The sequence below is a fragment of the Lathyrus oleraceus genome, chromosome 4 (assembly GCF_024323335.1).
Source record: "Lathyrus oleraceus cultivar Zhongwan6 chromosome 4, CAAS_Psat_ZW6_1.0, whole genome shotgun sequence".
Classification (NCBI taxonomy): Eukaryota; Viridiplantae; Streptophyta; class Magnoliopsida; order Fabales; family Fabaceae; genus Lathyrus; species Lathyrus oleraceus.
Genome location: NC_066582.1, coordinates 32,648,627 through 32,667,470, shown reverse-complemented (window position 1 = coordinate 32,667,470; position 18,844 = coordinate 32,648,627). Strand labels below are relative to the sequence as shown.

The 18,844-nt window shown below is 31.7% G+C and overlaps 2 protein-coding genes across 2 annotated transcripts; both read left to right on the top strand.

Moving 5' to 3' along the window:
• Positions 1-6,399: 6,399 nt before the first annotated feature.
• On the top strand, positions 6,400-10,914 carry LOC127138631 (CRM-domain containing factor CFM3, chloroplastic/mitochondrial). Its single transcript, XM_051065115.1, has 9 exons — positions 6,400-7,220; positions 7,475-7,955; positions 8,035-8,165; positions 9,098-9,448; positions 9,531-9,687; positions 9,764-10,056; positions 10,129-10,188; positions 10,277-10,407; positions 10,521-10,914. Exons 1-8 carry the CDS (start codon positions 6,465-6,467, stop codon positions 10,394-10,396), a joined length of 2,349 nt encoding a protein of 782 aa, XP_050921072.1. The 5' UTR covers positions 6,400-6,464; the 3' UTR covers positions 10,397-10,407; positions 10,521-10,914.
• A 2,033-nt stretch (positions 10,915-12,947) lies between these two features.
• On the top strand, positions 12,948-16,936 carry LOC127138629 (uncharacterized). Its single transcript, XM_051065114.1, has 9 exons — positions 12,948-13,202; positions 13,278-13,361; positions 15,088-15,197; positions 15,285-15,335; positions 15,638-15,781; positions 15,850-15,939; positions 16,208-16,314; positions 16,409-16,493; positions 16,712-16,936. The coding sequence occupies exons 1-9, from the start codon at positions 13,091-13,093 to the stop codon at positions 16,802-16,804; spliced, it is 876 nt and encodes a 291-aa protein (XP_050921071.1). The 5' UTR covers positions 12,948-13,090; the 3' UTR covers positions 16,805-16,936.
• The last annotated feature ends 1,908 nt before the right edge of the window (positions 16,937-18,844 follow it).

Here is an 18,844-nt window from a genome sequence, read left to right as displayed (position 1 = left end):
CACAGGGTTGCCTGATAGGAAGATCTAAACATACAAATGATATACAAAGTTATCAATTTTTGGGAAGAGTAAAATCCCATGCACCAACAGAGCTAGAACAACGTAGAATGCATCCCATTTTTCAGCTATCATAAGCTTACATGCTTGACCTTGTAAGAACTTACTTGAAAACCCCTTAAAGATTCCTTTTGTATCCCAATTGGCCCCTACTTATTGAACATAAAGACCCGTGGCTTGGGCTATCTTTTTCGGAGTAACATCTTCTTCAAGTTTGGGAAAAGGATTGTGATCTTTTAGGGTTCAGCCCAAAATTCTTTCAAACTCTTCCAGGGTAGGTGCCAATTGGAAGTATGAGAAAGTGAAATATCATATATGTGCATCATAGTACTGAGCCAAGGTAATGATAGCTCCCATGCCCATTTTTTCAGTTAGCAGGATCAAGATATCTCCATGGGTAACCTTGAAGTCAATACGATTGAATGGTGTTACCTTGGAGTTCAACTCTTTCAAGCTTAAAATTGAGGCTCTTTGTATTTGAACAAGAAGGTGTTTCTTCTAGATGGATTCATTTTGAATGCTTTGCAGATACTTAAGTTTCTGAAATAAACATAGATACTAAGAGCTTTGTTCTTTATATATGTGATGTATGAATGAATGGTTTAATGTATTATTTATTTTTTTGGTTTTTTCAAGGTACATGGTCTCATAAGTTCGAGGTACGGATGAAGGATAAATATGATTTCTTTTATCACATATGATTCTCTTCGGGAATGATATAGAGTTTAAAGGTTCCCATAGTCATGGATCTACAAGAATGATTTACGCTTATGATAACTTACTTGTCGGGCGTCAATTCCTTCAAGGGAATCTTTTCTGGGTGAGGTTCTCATATCAACCCAATGTCACTACTTCTCGCAGACCCATGCTATACAACCATCGACTTCGGGGTTCTAGACAAGATTCCTAGAGTCACAGATTCACCTTTAATGTTTGTCGCTTACAACAACTTACTTGTCGGACATCAATTCCTTCAAAGGTCCTTAGATTCAAGGATCCTAATAAGGTTCTCGTATCGATCCCACAAGAACTGCATCTCACAGACTCATACTACACAACCATCATTCCTAGATGGCCAAAGGTTCAATGTTCAACAAAGGTCCTCAAAGTCATGGATCCTAATGACAACATCGAAGCTTACGGTAAATTACTTATTAGACGACAACACTCTCAGAAGAATCTACTCTAAGCGAGGTTCTCGTGCTGACCCTTACGAGAAATACATATCGGGGACCTGCACTATGCAACCATCGCCTTATCTTATGTTTTTCGTCTAGACTCAGGTAGAGAGTTTTTCCCACAATGTTTGAAGCAATTGGAGTATCCATATCAAGAGCTCATGGGACCCAAGCAACAAATATAGGATAATAATAAAGTAAAACATAAGATATACACAAACGCAAAAGATAGAAGAAAATGAATAATCAAAGCTAACAAAAATCATAAATTGAACTAAGTTAGGATTGACTCTCTCTAGCTTGGAGCATTTCCCCAGCAGAATCGTCAGTTGTCGCATCTCAAATAATACGATCCTTCGTGGGGCGTTTGCGTGCTCGCGTAAAATGATTCGAACATAGTCACCACTAAAATTTATTTACTCCTAAGAAGGAAACAAAAAATATTGATAAAACCCTTTAAAAGAAAAAAGAAGTGATCGTTGCAACCAAATTCGGGTTCGGGAGTCGATGACACAAGGTGAAAGTACTAACACCCTTCACATCCGTGTACTCAATGAGAATCTTTTAGTTAAACTTGCGATTGAATGTTAGATTTCGTTAATTGTTTTTTTCGAGTGATAAAAGTGCAAAAAGGAAAATAAAAGGGGTCACAAAAATGTTTTTATTAGGGTGCCTGACGAGATTGTGAGTCTTGCTCCTACGTATCCTCGGGTATAATGAGGAACTCAAAACTTCGTAGTTCAGTGTAGAAAACTACATTTTTGTTGGTTTGTTTTATGGAACGAGTGTTTAGATCGCGCTTTAACGGTTAAACACTGCCTTTTTTGCTCGCGGGGAGGCTTAAGTGTTTGTTTGTATTCACATTAGAACGGACTAAACAATGTCCTTTCTGAAAAGGTTTACAGTCGCATAAGGGTGACAAATCAGGTTTGATTGTGTTTGGAAGATGAGCATTTACGACTTGTAAGTTATTACAGCTTGGGTCTAATGCTCGGGACTATGATTGGACCTTTCATCCCGGTAGTCTTTTTCTTTCCAATTTGTTTGCAAAAATGTTCAAATATTTACAAGTGCTCTGAATGAAAGACAAACACTTGAGCTTGCAATTTATTACAACTTGGACTTAGCATTTGGGACTATCTCTAGACATTTCACCAAAGTAGTCTTTTTATTTCGATTTATTGCAAAACTGGAGACACATTTGTATTTTGGCTAAAGACGAGTATTTATGACTTGCAAGCTATTACAACTTGGGTCTAATTCTCGGAGCTATGGCTGAACCTTTCATCCATGTAGCATTTTTCTTTCGTTATTATTAAAAGTGTCAAATTATGAATTAATTATTTTGATTTTGAATATGAAAAGAGCTTGATGTTGGGTCAAGCGTTTGATTTGTCTTTGCGGAGCGAATTGTGAAAATATGTTTGAAGTGTGTCGAATTTTGAAAAGCCCACTTGGCGTTGAACCATAGATTTTTAACTTAAAAATTATTTACTACTATTATTAATCATTCATTCAATTTAAATCTACTAAACAAATAAACAATATAATAATAATGAAATAAATATGATTCTAATGAGCAAAATGAGATGCATGGTCATGATGAAAGGTATATGGTAAAGCAAATGATAGAAACAAGTTATATTAATTAATTAATATTTATTTTAATTAATTAAATAAGTTATTTAAGATTAATCAATTTAATTAATCACTTGGAAGACTTAATCCAATTATTAATTTAAACCAATTAAATTTAATTAATCTTAATTAACTAATAGAAATAAATCTTTATTAATTAATAAACAACACGATAATAATACAAATATAATGACATAATAAAAAGAAAATAAAAAAATATTTTTTTATAAAAAAATATATGGTGCATAAAAGATGGGCTCAAAAATTGAGCCAAAGTTAGATCTAAAAAACTGGGGGTGCAGAACAAAAGGACACTGGCTAGGGACTTAACGGGCCTTATGCTTGGCCCAAGTGGAAAAGAGCACTAAAATTAAAACAACAAAAGTAAAGGAACCAAAGGGAGCTATGATTGAAAGCTTTAAATCAGGTATCTCAGAATCTTCTCTATGCTCTTTTCTTCAATCACTATCCTTCTTCTCTGCTTCTCTCGTTTCCTAGTACGTATTGGTTGTTAAGTTCAAACTTACTCAAGTTTCAATATGAAGTTTGAGAAAAAAATTAATGAACTTTAGGTGTGGGATTGATGAGTGATTTTAGTAGAGTGTAGTTAGGATTTTTCTTTTGATGAATTTAGTGTGAAAACTATATTGTTATATAGGGGTGTTAGTGAGATTTGAGAGGGGAAAATTGGTGAGTGAAAATGAAATTAGGGGGAAGTTTGTGAAAGAATCCGTGTGCTCTCTATGATCAATGGTTGGGATGATTTTGTTTGTGAATTTGGATTTGATTTTGTTTAAATTTAAATGAAATGCAGATGAAAATTGAATTTGGATTACTGTGAAATGTGCATGAGTTTTAAGTGATTTTCTATGGTCCCAAAATTTTCATGTATGGATGTATGTATTATGATTAATTTTGCTTGCTGATTTTTCTTATTGTTTTTTCATGTGCTTGTTGATGTGATGATAATGAACATGGATGAAGAGGATGAATGCATTGCAAAAGCATGAGGGCGTGTGATGCTGCAACAGAAAAAAAAATCTCTTATTTTTTAAATTTTTATGTACTATTACTATGTAATATTATTATTATTGATGTAATACTCCATGAAAAAATATAAATAAAACACTTTATTTTAAAATCATGTTTATCTCTTTTCTTTTAAATATCTTTTGTTTAATGAATACAATAATGGATATGATAAAAAAATTAAGTGTAAAATAAAACAAATTTATAATTCTTTTTCTTTTTTATGCAAAGTGTGGTGAAAAGATGACTAAGTGTAAGAATAAAAAACAAAATTTAAATCTACTTTCTTTTTATATTTTTGAATGTATTTAATAAATAAAATTAGAGATCAATGCAAACGTAGTCTAAATTGAAAAATAATTTTTTTACTTATTTATGAAACTTCTAAACTTAGCAACAAAAATGACTAAAACTAAAATATGCATAAAAATTAAAAGTTGGAATAAAAAAATTAATGACATATTTAAAATATCACTTAAATGAATGAAGTCAAAAGTCAAACATTGACTTTGACCTTTCTTTCACATGCAAGTCAATGGTCAACAAATGATGCAAATGAATTTATTAGATCAATGTAGAAAACAAGTCAAACTTATGGAGATGAATAATCTTTAAATTGATGATAACTCATGACCGGATGAAATGGTCATGTTGATGCATATGAAAATGAATCGAAAAAGAAAAATACGATACAATTAGGTAGGATATATTGGGATACGATAGTAGTGTAAGTATTATTTATACTATCAGACTAAATGAAGACATCTTCTATATTAGGGTTTAAACTAAGACTTTAACTAGTAAGTTTAGCGATGATTTATGAGAGAGCTGAGTGTACAAGTGGGTAGTTTGTGGCGGTATCGTAGAGTAAAATCTTTAAATGATAGGTTAAGGTCATGAATATATACATAGTCAACCAGAGCAATCACATAACCAAGAGAAGTCTAGTAGTTGTATGGTAAAGAAGAGGATCCTAACCTAAGCTTCCACTAAAACCTATTGTTGAGAATATTATTCACCTTGACAATAGAATTTAAGGTGACAATAACTCTAATTTGAGATTTCTAAGATATTATTCCCTCCTTCCTCTTAATAAATGTTTTATTTAAGCTATGTGTTCTTAAAAAAGATTAGATGTGTTGATTTAAATGATATAATCATTTAATAAAACATTCTTATTAATTATAATCCGTAGAATTGTTGAATATATTAAACTTTAATAAATAAGGATATGATCATAAGAAATAATAATAATAATAAATATTATATTGATATTGTAAGGAGATACTTGTATGAGACGAATGGAGTAATATTTATTGATTGATTAAATTATATGAAATTTATATAAATTGGATTAGACTCATAAATTTCAACCGATAACAATAAGTGAATTGAAAAATATGTGTTAAAATCAATGCTTTAAAAACTGGAATTGACCGACCGGTTCAACTAATTGGACTGAGAATCAAAGCTGAATTCGATCTGATCAACATTTCAAAATTGCTAATGGATCAAAATCAGAGTAAAATTAAAAAATCGAATTGAACCGTCTAAAATCATTCGAACTAAAGAATCAGAACCGAGTTTATTAACCTGCTCGGTTCAAAAAACTAAATCAAATTGGTCATTCTTTTTAACTTTTTTGAAAAAAATTAATATGTCAATATCAAAACTTAAAACATTCCTTAATCACAAAAAAAATCATTTTCTTTCTAAAATCATACAAACTTCTAAGTTCTATATTCCGTCATAATTTTTCTTTCAACCACATTTCATCATCATCACGCCGTCTGTTTCAAACATAGTTACACTGCCAAACTGCCCAACTCAATATTGATTATTCTTCAAGTCAATATTGTTTAACATTGTCAATTAAGACTTATTTATCGTCGTTCAACTCCAATCTGTTTAATATTATTCAATTAAGTATGTTGTATTGTTTATTTTTCATAATTCTATATTATTTAATTTAAGTATTCTTCTTAATTATTTAAATTTTATTTTAATTATTATCTTCTTGGTTTGAATTAATTTAATTTATTTTATTATAATTTTTTAATTTATTAAAATTATTCTTAAATAAAAATTAAAATTAAGTGTACATCTATATTGTGTTATTATACATTAATTGATATTGTTATATTAAATTTGTAATAAATTTTAAAATATTTATTGTTTTAAATTGTGAAGATATGATTCTATGTTATGGAATTTAGTTTTTATTTAATAAACCAAATTATATAATATATAATTGATTGAACCAATTAAACTTTAAATCAAAATATTTTAACAGTTCTATTTTCTATTTTAAAACATTGCTAAGAAGTGTACTGGTAGTATTTTATTTTAGAGATTAATACTTAATGTAAGATGTTTTACACAATAGATTCATCACCATTATCCGTTTATATTATTTTATTAATTTTTAAAATAAAAATCAAACTTGTTTCAATATAATAATAAAAAGCCCCCAAAGAATGAAATTGATTATTTTTTAATGATTTACTAAGATAATTGGTTTTGCGGTATGGTAGTACCTCTGTGAAAGAGGTTTTTGATTTTATGGCGCTCCAACCAATTCCACCGAATTGGTATCGCTCTTCTCCTCCTCCTCCTCCTCTGCATTTTCACTTTTTTCTACCCCTAATCCACACCAAACCCATTTTCAAATTCTCACTTTCTTGTTCCAACCATAGAACTCAAGTTGAAATTAAGATTGTAAACAAGAAAAAGAAAAACACCTCTAAACCAAGTTTCAATGACCAAATTCGAGATAAATGGTCCCTCAAATTACCTTCCCAAACAGATAAATTCCCATGGCAACAACCACAACCAGAACTAGAGGAACAACCACAACCACAATCCAAAAAGAATGATTCTTCTTCAACCAGTCATTCCTCTCTTAATTTTCAGTTTCCAAAACGTTTTTCTCCCTGGCCTGTGGCAGAAAACCCTAAACATCCCCTGCTTGATTCTGAAACCGGTGCTTCCAATGACATTGAAGAAAATGAGAAGCCGTTACAGAAAAATTCCGGTGGTTCTGTTGTGGAAAGAGATGTTCAGGAATCAGAAAATGGTAGTTTGAAGAAAAGAAGAAGCAATACTGAGTTGGCGGAGAGGTTGATTCCTGAACATGAGTTGAAGAGGCTAAGAAACGTTGCGTTGAGAATGGTGAAGAGGTTCAATGTTGGAGTTGCTGGTATCACTCAGGAATTGGTGGATTCTATTCATGAAAAATGGATGGTTGATGAAGTTGTTAAGTTCAAGTTTCATTCTCCTCTTTCTGCTAACATGACAAGGGCTCATCAAATTCTTGAGGTTCACTTTTTCACTTCACATTCCATGTAAATAACTGTTTTGATTGACTTAATTGAATATATATGATACTGTGAGAGCTTATGAGATGTTCACAATAAGTTGTGTTCAACTTATTTTTCATAAGGTCTCCTGGATAGCTTAGGAAAATCGCTTTTTTGAAAATAATTTAACTTTATTGAATCTTTTGATATATAAATATTTGAACTGCTAGAGCCTTTATCTTCATTGTATTACTTTCTTGCTTAATTTATCAGAGTAAAACTGGAGGTATTGTGGTATGGCGATCGGGCAGTTCCATAGTGTTATATCGAGGAATGTCTTACAAGCTTCCCTGCGTAGAGTCCTACACAAAAGTATCTGATGCTAAGGAGAATGCTACTGATAATTCAGTGGATGTTGGAAGTGGAAGAAGTACTCAAGTAAGTGTGAAAGAAACGGTTGTACCTATAAAATCATTTAATCGAGACTCGGCAGTGTATTTGAAGGACATGAGTGAAGAGGAATCCATGGAATTGATTGAACTCAACCATTTGTTAGATGAATTGGGTCCGCGCTTCAAAGATTGGACAGGTCGTGAGCCTTTACCGGTCGATGCAGACCAGTTACCTGCTGTGGTTCCAGGGTATAAAACACCGTTCAGACTTCTTCCATATGGGGTGAAACCTAGCTTATCCAACAAGGGGATGACTGAGATGCGTAGGAATGCTAGAAGAACAGCTCCGCATTTTGCCCTCGGTATGGAAGAATCTCTCTAGTTACAAATTCATGTCTTCAAATTTTTCATTCCAAAAGATACTATTGTTAACTGCTGCAGGAAGAAATAGAGAACTGCAAGGTCTGGCTAGAGCTATAGTAAAGCTGTGGGAAACAAGTGCTCTTGCGAAAATAGCCATCAAACGCGGTGTTCCCTTTACATCTAATGATAGAATGGCTGAAGTACTCAAGGTGTATTTCTCATGAACGGCTAGAAATTTGAAAACATTACTGTTTCATTTATTTGTGTTGGAATTTTATGATGCTAAAAAGGTATATAAAACAACCCATCTGTTTGACGACCTCCTTGGCTGTTGTTGAGTCTAGTAGTTTACCGAGAGCCTCATTTCTTGTAAATGAGAATATTAGGGATAGGATTAGGATTTCAAACCCGTTAAAATTTTGTCTGATGCATCAACTGAAACATGAGCATATAGGTAGATGAATCGATAAAAATGGGATCTGTCTAGTATTGTAAAGTGTATCTGACTATCTGCATTATATTATTTTCATCTGAGAATAGGAATGGTCAAACATCACTTCATTTTCTGATAAATTGCTTATTCTGTCTTTTTATCATTTAAATTTGCTCTAGCAGCAACAACTGAATTTAAAACTTTCATGGAATTGTCAAAAGTTTGACTATGCCACTGACCTTAAATGTTAATTGAAAATGCCAAGCACAGGCAAGTTGACTACATAGTCAGTCATTAATAACCATTATATATTTACTAGATAAAAACCATTTTTATATCATAAGTCGAACAAGTTTGTTAACCTTCCCTCATCTCAGTTGAAAGTCCGAGGTGAAGTAGGAGATAATATTCATGGGGGTGAGTTGCTATGGTTCAAAACCATAAGTGATTTTCCGTAATTGAAGCATAAGCCTGAAGGTGGTTCTTGCATGAAACCACATACTGTCGACTCTTTTTTTTTTTAAGTTTAGTGAGTTTCGGGTTCCATAAAAATTCATTTAATTAATAATACCCGTAAGATTGACTGCAGCTATACTTTTGTAATGTTCATGCATTTTGAAAGCTAACCAGACTGGCTGTGGCAATACTGAAGTGAATAACATATTCCTTTCTTCAAACTTATGGTGTTTTCTTTTCATGCATTTGCAGAAACTGACTGGCGGAACTCTACTTTCTAGAAATAAGGAGTATATTGTAATTTATAGGGGCAATGACTTCTTGCCTCCAGTCATTACCAAAACCCTGACCGAGAGACAGAAACTAACTGTTCTCCAACAAGACGAGGAAGAGAAAGCACGACAAAAGGCTTCATCTATTACTATATCAAATAGCAAATCATCTCAAATGCCGTTACTTGCTGGCACCCTTGCCGAGACTAGGGCAGCAACTGCCAACTGGGGACACCAACCATGTACACAAGAAGTTGAGAAAATGATGAGAGAATCCACCTTGGATAGACTTTCTTCTTTAATCAGAAATCACGAGAATAAACTAGCTCTAGTAAGTTGCAAAAGACCGATTGGAATAACTTCCCAAAGACTATTTGTTGTTACCACATCTATCTAACTTTGTATGGTCACAGGCAAAAACAAAGTTCAGGAAGGCTGAGAAGGATTTAGTCAAAATACAGGGTGATTTCAATGCAGCAGACCTTCCAACCGATTTGGAGACTCTAACTAATGAAGAGAGATTTTTGTTTAGGAAGGTTGGTTTGAGTATGAAGCCATACTTACTTTTAGGTAAGACCAACTAATTTATAAACTGCTTTTGTACAAATTTATCATATAAAAATTGTTAACAATATGAGATTTTCAGGGAGGCGAGATGTTTATGCTGGGACCATAGAAAATATGCATCTACACTGGAAATATCGTGAGTTGGTGAAGATACTTGTAAAAGGAAAAAATATAGCCCAAGTTAAGCACATTGCGATATCTTTGGAAGCGGAGAGTGGTGGGGTGCTGGTATCTGTAGACAAAGATACCAAAGGCCATATAATAATTATTTATCGTGGGAAGAACTACTTCCGGCCACAGGTTATGAGGCCCAAAAGCTTGTTGACACGACGACAAGCATTGGCTCGGTCTATGGAGCTTCAAAGACTAGAGGTAATAAAGCAATAACTTCTTAAAACCTGAGACGACTAGTTGTATCTCACTAAGTTTTTTCTATTTTTTCAGGCACTAAAACATCATATCTCAGATTTACGAGAGATGATTGACTTGCTCAAATCTGAGTTTGTAAGATGTTTATCACTTCTATACAACTCTCTTGTAATTATTTTTGGATAGTTTATAAGTTCATTTCTGTTTTTGTTGTTGATTTAAGGAGGATAAGAAAAATGAAAAGGTGGTTAATGGTGGCAAAACTCTGTACTCAACACTGGACAACAACACTGTTTCTTCTTCCAACGATGACTTGGAAGACCTAAGTACTTTCTTTCCTTAAACAAATGCCAGGTGGTTGAAATTTAGTAAATAATACCTCTTATTTCTGTTTCGGGAAATGAATGTTAACAGTACTGTCTTTATACCTCTTATTTCTGTCTCACTATTCTCTTTGGCAAAACTAGAATGAAGGTGCGGGGTTCATTTTGACTAAGATGACAATGGTGACTTGAACTTGAAACATCGAAACAAGCTACTTGACTTGGTATAGTAATAAACTGCATTAGCTTGTAGAGGTTGAGCATTATGGTTCCCTGAGAAAATGAACAAGAATGTGAAGCTCAAGTTACTATCATTGCTTCCAATGTCGGCATCATTTATACCATCAGATTTATATCCAAACTCCTAATTGTAGAAATACCTCCAAGTGTTGTAACATGTAAAATGGTTTATTCAGTTGAGTAGATGATTAATTGCATGATTAACTCAGTTAGATATCACTTGACATTACTTGTTAATATTCTGTAACTATTTATTCCAGTTAAAAAAATCGTAGAAGAATGTCTTTTTTTACTGCTATCTTTGTCTCAATATTTTGTATCTTTCATGATACTTTCAATGTGCATAAATAGGTAGTTAAACAAACTTGTTTTCATATTTAAAATCTCAAATGGTACATAACTAGGAGGCCCCAAGTCCACAACCTCCTCAGAATAAATTGGCACATCAAATGGAAAAATACTACTGTCACAGCACACCATGATTTTCCCATGAGCAGAATTCTGAAATGTACCAAGCATAATCAATTTCAAAACTACATAAAGAATTAATATGTCACAGCACACCATGATTTTCCTTCATAGAATCCACCACAATGAAGCTAACTCAGCTAAATGATTAGTATATACATGATCAGCTCCTTCTACTATATGTAACTTATGATTCGGTAGGATCTTTGCGAATTCAAAATGCATCTCCAACAGGAATTATTGCGTCGGCATCACCGTGAACTGTTAGGAACCTGTCACGTATATATTATGTCTACGTTATCTCTTTCACTAGATACAAATTATATTATATTTTTGTGTCATGTAGAATCTAAAAACTGCAATTGAAAAGAGACTATGAAATCTAAAAACTACGATTGAAAAGAGACTATGAAATGATTAATTGAACAAGTTTAAATAGTTAAATAGTTGAGGGTAGAGATTTAATTGAATTTAATTGAGCGGTCTAATCCATCTTAGTCCATTTAGATACAAATTTCAATCAATTAATTCATCAATAAATACTCTTTTATAACAATTGATCATAATATAATATATTAATATTAATAATTAATTATATTAATTTATATTTGATTAATTAAATAATTAATATAATATTCTCTTACTTGGATGACATTATTAAAAATATTTATTTTAATAATAAAATATCAACAATGACAAAAATACTTACCAATCAAAAGAGAAATATCGAAATTGTATCAGATAAAAAAACAGAAATTATACATGTTGAATATTGAATATTTATAAGTCTATGACTAATGATTCTACTAATAAATTTTAAATTAAAGATCTTCGAATATCAACATAGCACATTATCACCCTCGATATAAGGATTAATATTATACTTGTATTTATGACCTAACAAAGATTGAATAGTGAAGATAAAAGCTAAAAAATTATTATATTTTCTTAATATTGATTTAAACATCAAAATAATATATATCTCGGTATAATAGAATTATTATATATTTTAAATTTTTTTTATAATATATCATATTTTATAATGCACGTATGAATATATAACAATATGATATATTATTCAATATATTATTATATTCGTTTTTTATTTTTTTTTGAAATACACCATTAATTAATTTTTTATTGTTAATTTTTCTGCAAATATATAATTAAAATACATGTATTACACCATTAATTAACTAGTAATACTATTATCTTTTAATATCAATATTTTTGTCTGATTTAATAACTTTTAATGTTTTTTTGTTTAAATTAATTAAATTTGATTCAATAAATTTTCATAATATCAGAATATTTAATGTTTCTGTTGGAAATTTATTACTAATTGATTGCGGAATTAGTAGCCCTATTATTAGCAAAATTAAAAATATGTATTAATATCAGTACTATTTTGTGTATTAAACAAAAAAATTAACCAAATGTTATTTTTTTTGGGCTACATAATCATTTTCATTTTTTATATAAAAAACACAATATTTTTTATTTTGTCCAATATTAATATATTTCGATGTTAAACGTATATATTATTTAAAATATATTATTCATTTTTTTTTATCTTTTTTAACAAATATTTATTTTTCTATAACTTTATAAATGCATCTATATTACATAATTTTAATATGGATTGGTTTTAATGTATACATAAATTAAAGACAAATCAATTATTATTTATGTATTTTTTTCATATTTTTAATTCTTTTTTATGAAATATTCATTTTTTTCTAACTTTATAAATGTATTTATATTATATAATTTGTTGTTATAAATAATTTGTTACAAATACTAATAATTTGTCAATTTGATAGATTGTTTTTTATAGAAATAGAGGATTTCAAAACATAATAAGATTAACCTTTATATTTGTAATCCTAGGTCAGTTGGGTGAAAAGAAAAGAAACTAGGAGACAAAACAGCGCCCCGTTTAAGTTAGGTTTTTAAATAAACAGAAAAGCCATAGCAGAGCCATCCTTCCCTCTGAAAGCTTCTCAATGTTGCGTAGAAACGTCCGTTTGCGGAGAGAGTATTTGTATAGAAAAAGCTTAGAAGGGAATGAACGTGCCCTTTATGAGAAGAAGCGCAAAATCAGAGAAGCTCTTCAAGGTTTTCATTCATCACTTTTCTTTACTCTTTTTTCATATTTCTTTTCTTTATTTTTTTGTTTGTTCTGTTTTGTAGAAGGGAAACCTATACCAGCTGAGCTTAGAAACGAGGAGGCGGCACTTCGTCGTCAAATTGATCTGGAAGATCAAAACACAGCTGGTATTCAATTTTTCTCTATTTTTTACTCTTTATTTCACGAGGGAATGAACTTGACTATGATTTTGCTTATTTTGAATGTCAGGGTGTTTGATTTTCACTTAATTTATTAGAAATATTAATTTATTATATTATTTATGTTTGTAATTGATTTGTAGGGATATTTAACTGAGTCAATAGTGGGTATCTCTTTAGGGATATTTAATTGAGTCAGTAGTGGGGGTTGAATTTTAGGAATATGCTGTTTATGGTTCTCAGCTATATTAAACATTTGCAATCGATGTTATTTTAACTGATAATTCAATAAAAACATCAGTTTTTGGTGCTCTCTGTTCTCTAAGTTAATGGTGGTATCAAGAGCAAGTTAATTTAGAGAAAAATTTGAGTGGAACACAGGGATATTTGAGAGAGAACATTTGGCAACTTCCAATGAGAATTTTGTACAAACGGCAATTCCTCGTTTTGATGGTTATTATGACCATTGGAGCATGTTAACGGATAATTTCTTGAGGTCCAAAAGAGTATTGGCAAGTTGTTGACTCCGGATTTACAGAGACTGTGAAGGGAACAGTTCAGATGCGCAGAAGGCAGAACTGGAGGCATTGAAGTATGTGCAAGAAATTCACAAGTATGTGCAAGAAATTCTGAATAGATTTCAGATGTCAAATTGCAATCGTGCGGCTACACCTACCGAAGTAGGCTTGAAGCTTGTTCGGAATTCGGATGAAAAGAAGGTTGACAGCCACCTTTACAAGCAAATTGTGGGGAGTCTGATGTATTTAACAGGAACAAGGCCTGATATAATGCATGCTGTAAGTTTGATCAGCAAGTATATGGAAATGCATGCTGTAAGTTTGATCAGCAGGTATATGGAAAATCCTAAGGAGAGTCATCTCTTGGATACAAAGAGAATTCTTAGGTACTTGCAAGGTACTACTAGTTTTGGAATTTTCTACAAGAAGGGAGAAAAATCAGATTTGATTGGTTATACAGATAGTGATTATGCTGGAGATATTGATGATAGAAAGAGTACTTCTGGCTATGTCTTTATGCCGGGTTCTGGAGCCATTTCATGGTCATCAAAGAAACAAGAGATAGTTGCTGCAACAGCATGTGCTTATCAAGCAATTTGGCTTAGGAGGATTCTTGAAGGGCTGAATTTTGTGCAGGAAAGGGAAGTTGATGCTACTGCAATTTACTGCGACAACAGTTCAGCTATCAAACTGTCCAAAGATCCTGTTTTATACGGAAGAAGGAAGAAGCAAGCACATAGACGTGAAATTTCATTTTATCAGGAATCTCACAAAGGATGGAGTAATTGAACTTCAGTACTGCAGAAGTGAAGACCAAATTGCTGATATAATGACGAAGCCATTGAGAGTGGCTGCATTTCAGAAGCTCAGGGCATTGCTGGGTGTGTGTGTGTTAAACTGAATGTTTAAAAAACTTTCAGTTTAAGGGAGAATATTAGAAATATTTATCTATTATATTATTTATGTTCGTAATTGATTGAATCAGTAATGGGTGCTGAATTTTAGGAACATGCTGTTAGTGATTGCTTAATCTGTCCATGAACTATAGTGTAAGAGCTTTGCCTGGTAACTTGAAGAATGCAATTCAAATTCCCACGAAGGCAATTGTAAACAGTTAACTGTGTCTTTGAATATGTAGGATGTGTTTTGTGAATTTGGGGTTTTAATTTTAATACTTTGCTCTCTATTGAGTTCAGTTCCAAGAACACACATTGATGATGAGTATGCATTTGCTGCTCAGAAAGATCCTAAAATCATGCTCACCACATCAAGGAGTCCAAGCGCTCCTCTTCAACAGTTTGTAAAGGTTTGCCCGTTGCTTTCAAATATTTTATTTAAGCCATACATTTTTCAGATTGTTTTACTGAATATCATTATCTTAAATTCTGTGTAGGAGTTGAGTACTGTCTTTCCCAATGCTCAAAGAATAAACCGTGGTGGTCAGGTTGGACCCTTTACCATTCTATCCTCCTTTTATCATCAACAGTTTACCATTCTATCCTCCTTTTATCATCAACGGTTCTCTTATAGCCCAAGAAAATATACTTTTTACTTTTTTATTTGCAATTTGAGAGATAATATTGTTAGAAGTTGTAATTCCATGTTCTGTCGTAAACTAGCATATTTGATTATGTCGAAGTAGCTAGTCGAGAAGTAGGAGTCAGTCGAATACAACATATAGGTGTTAGCATGAAAATATACATATACTAATAGAGTAATACTTAATGATTTTCATTTTCATTTCAGGTTGTTTCAGAGATTATAGATGCTTGCAGGTCGCACGACTATACAGATGTAATCTTGGTTCATGAACATCGTGGCGTGCCTGCTCGTTTAACTGTTTACCATCTACCATTTGGCCCAACTGCATGTTTTAGTTTAGTCAATGTGGTAAGTGTCAGTCTTAGTGTTAACTCTATAATTTTGGAGACTATATGTTAATTTGTTGTTTCTTGAAGGTTTCCAGACATGAAATTAAAGACAAAAAAGCTCTTGGAACCATCCCTCAGGCTTATCCACATATTATACTTAATAATTTCTCAACTAAGGTACTCATATTCATAATTCAGTACGAGCTTTATTGTCTATGTACATACTGGTTCATATCTTATTCAAATATAATATAGAAAGATTGTGGTTCAAAAGCTTTTTTTTGAATTTTTCTAGCATAGATGTAAAATTGTCCGATATAGGTTTTTTATCGTGATGTATGTAGAGAATCCTTAAAACATTGGGAACACTTTGACTTTACATACCCTTTTTGTGCTAAGGGCTGACTACTGATTGCTAATAGCATTTCTTTTGGTCTGTAAACAGTTAGGTGAAAGGACTTCCAATATTCTAAAGCATCTGTTTCCTGTGCCAAAACCTGAGACAAAGCGTATTGTCTCTTTTTCCAACAATTCGGACTATATCGAATTCAGGTTGATTATGTTTATCTGTTTTATGCATCAAGCCTTTACAGTTACATTTACTCGTTTCCTTGGCATTTAAAATACCTCGTCTGCTTCCATACAGGCATCATATATATCAAAAACGTGGGGGTCCTAACTCTGTAGAATTGAAGGAAATTGGTCCACGGTTTGATTTGCGACTATATCAGGTTTGTGTTGCGATTAAGTTCACTATGAAAGAGGATTGAAGGAAACTGATCCATAGATTATGTAACATGTTTCCATGGTCGGAGCAATGCTCCTTAAGTGTGTTTTGTTCATCAGTTTATTGAAATTGTCATAGGTTCCTATTTTTGCATTTACTCTAGTTTACATTAAACTCCAATCTTATTCCTAAGATCCTTCATGTTTCTGAAACCTTTTGCAGATAAAATTGGGAACAGTGGATCAAGCTGAAGCTCAAACAGAATGGGTCTACAGACCATACATGAACACTACCAAGAAGCGCAAGTTTCTCTGAAAATTTTGGATGAAATTTAATTTTATCAATTTAATTTTTATGAATTTACTTTTTTGGATAATATTATTAACGATCTTTTGATATACTTTTTGTTTGTTATTGTTTCAAATAAGTATTGTTAATTTCGTAATATATATTTTAGGTAAAATAGGCGTCATCACATTTTGTCTTATACATACACGATAGCTGGGGCATTATATAGGGTCATGTAGGGGTGTTTGCGGTGCGGTTTGGACGGTTTTGGCGATAAAAATCATCCGAACCGCAAGAGAAAAAAGCATGCGGTTTGGTTTGGTTTGGTTTGGTTGGCTTTTAAAAATAAAACCAAACCAAACCAAACCAATGCGGTTTGGGTTGGTTCGGTTGGTTCGATTTTTTATAATATTTTTATTATGCCATACATACACCTATAGAGAACAACATAACTTTGTATTTAGTTATTCATACATGACTAAATAACATCAAAACTCATTATATTTAGATAAAAATGTTTCATTCAATATACAAAAAATTAGATTAGACAAAAGTGGAATAAAAAACATATATAAATAGTAGCATAAAATAAAATCGAAGACATTATAATAAAACATAAAAAATATATGAGATTAGAGATTAGAGAAGATGAAAAAAAGAACATAAGAGATGCGAGATTGAGAAGAAAGGTGCGATAAAAATATAATTAAAAGAGAAAATAGTAAAATAAAAGATGAAAAATAAAGAACATAAGAGATGACTTATTAGAGTAGAATAGACGAAACCTACATGGAAAAGAAGACAAGAAGAATGTGTGATACTACTATGAGAGATTTAAGAAGGTTGAAATTGAAACCCTAAGCGTGAGTAAGAGAAAATCATTTGTAATTGTAAGGTTAAAGCATATTAGGTTTGATGTTTTGGTTGGATGTGGGATAAGTAAAATTTGGATTGTAACATAATGCGGTTTGGTTTGGTTTGTAAAATACAAACCGCAAACTAAACCAAACCGCGTGGTTTTATTAAAAAATGACTCAAACGAATCCGAACCAAATGCGGTTTTTTGCGGTTTCGATTTGGTTTGGTTTGGTTTAGGTTTTCTATTGGGTTGATTTGGTTTTGAACACCCCTAGGGTCATGGAAATGAATTTATATGAAAAATATCATATATTAATGTTTATTTTGTGATTTTATTTCTTTTTCTTTCAAGTTTGGTATGTTCATATGGATTAAAATGTAAGAAGTTTTAAATTGTTATCATTGCATAAGCATTTTTTTTTTGTTTTATTTAAAGAATTTACCCGTGTGTTATGGTGTTTAGGTAAATCATGTTTTTGGTGGAAAGAAAATTTAGGATTTATTTAAAATAAATGAAAGAAAATATTTTCAAGAAATAAAGTTGGTTAGGTGTCCAGCATGATCCAAGAGGTTGGCAAGAAGAATTGAACGGGATAGTCACAAATTGTAAAGGGTCCTCAAATGTGCTTTTGCAGAAACAAAAACAGTTTATGAATCTTGGAAAATTGGAAATATAGAAATGCAAGGTGCTTTGGAAATGATATTAGTTATATCACTATAGTCCTCACATTATTGATGTTATTGTTTAGGAAATATCTTAAATGCATTTTTTTAACCACTTCGAAAAAAATACTTAAATGTCTCTAAATTTTGGAGATGGATCTTCGGACGCATTCAAGCCTAAATTAACGTTAAAATATCCTGAAGATGCATTTACGGAATAATATCGGAGATGCATCTCTGAAATGATTTGGAGCTTAAATCGTGTCAAAACCCTTCTTCTTTCTCATTTTTCATATTTCTCAAAAAACACTTAAAACACTCAAATTTTTTCTCATAAACAAGTTCAAAATCAAGCAACCAAGGTCAAAGGAACTTCAATCAACATCAGAAACATCATTCAACACTAAAACAAAGTAAAAAAATGTAAGTTTTTGAATGTTTTGAATAGTTTTTGAGTTTGGTGTAAATGAGTAGAAATTGATGTATAAGTTAGGAAATGAGTAGAAATTGGATGATTGATAGTTTAGACATAGTGTAAAACATGAT

Coding starts and splice junctions, on each gene's coding strand:
- LOC127138631 (XM_051065115.1), top strand. CDS start 6,465: ATGGCGCTCCAACCAATTCCACCGAATTGGTATCGCTCTTCTCCTCCT. Junction 7,956..8,034: donor AGCTCCGCATTTTGCCCTCG/GTATGGAAGAAT, acceptor TAACTGCTGCAG/GAAGAAATAGAGAACTGCAA. Junction 9,688..9,763: donor GAAGCCATACTTACTTTTAG/GTAAGACCAACT, acceptor TGAGATTTTCAG/GGAGGCGAGATGTTTATGCT.
- LOC127138629 (XM_051065114.1), top strand. CDS start 13,091: ATGTTGCGTAGAAACGTCCGTTTGCGGAGAGAGTATTTGTATAGAAAA. Junction 15,940..16,207: donor TTAATAATTTCTCAACTAAG/GTACTCATATTC, acceptor GTCTGTAAACAG/TTAGGTGAAAGGACTTCCAA. Junction 16,315..16,408: donor TCGGACTATATCGAATTCAG/GTTGATTATGTT, acceptor GCTTCCATACAG/GCATCATATATATCAAAAAC.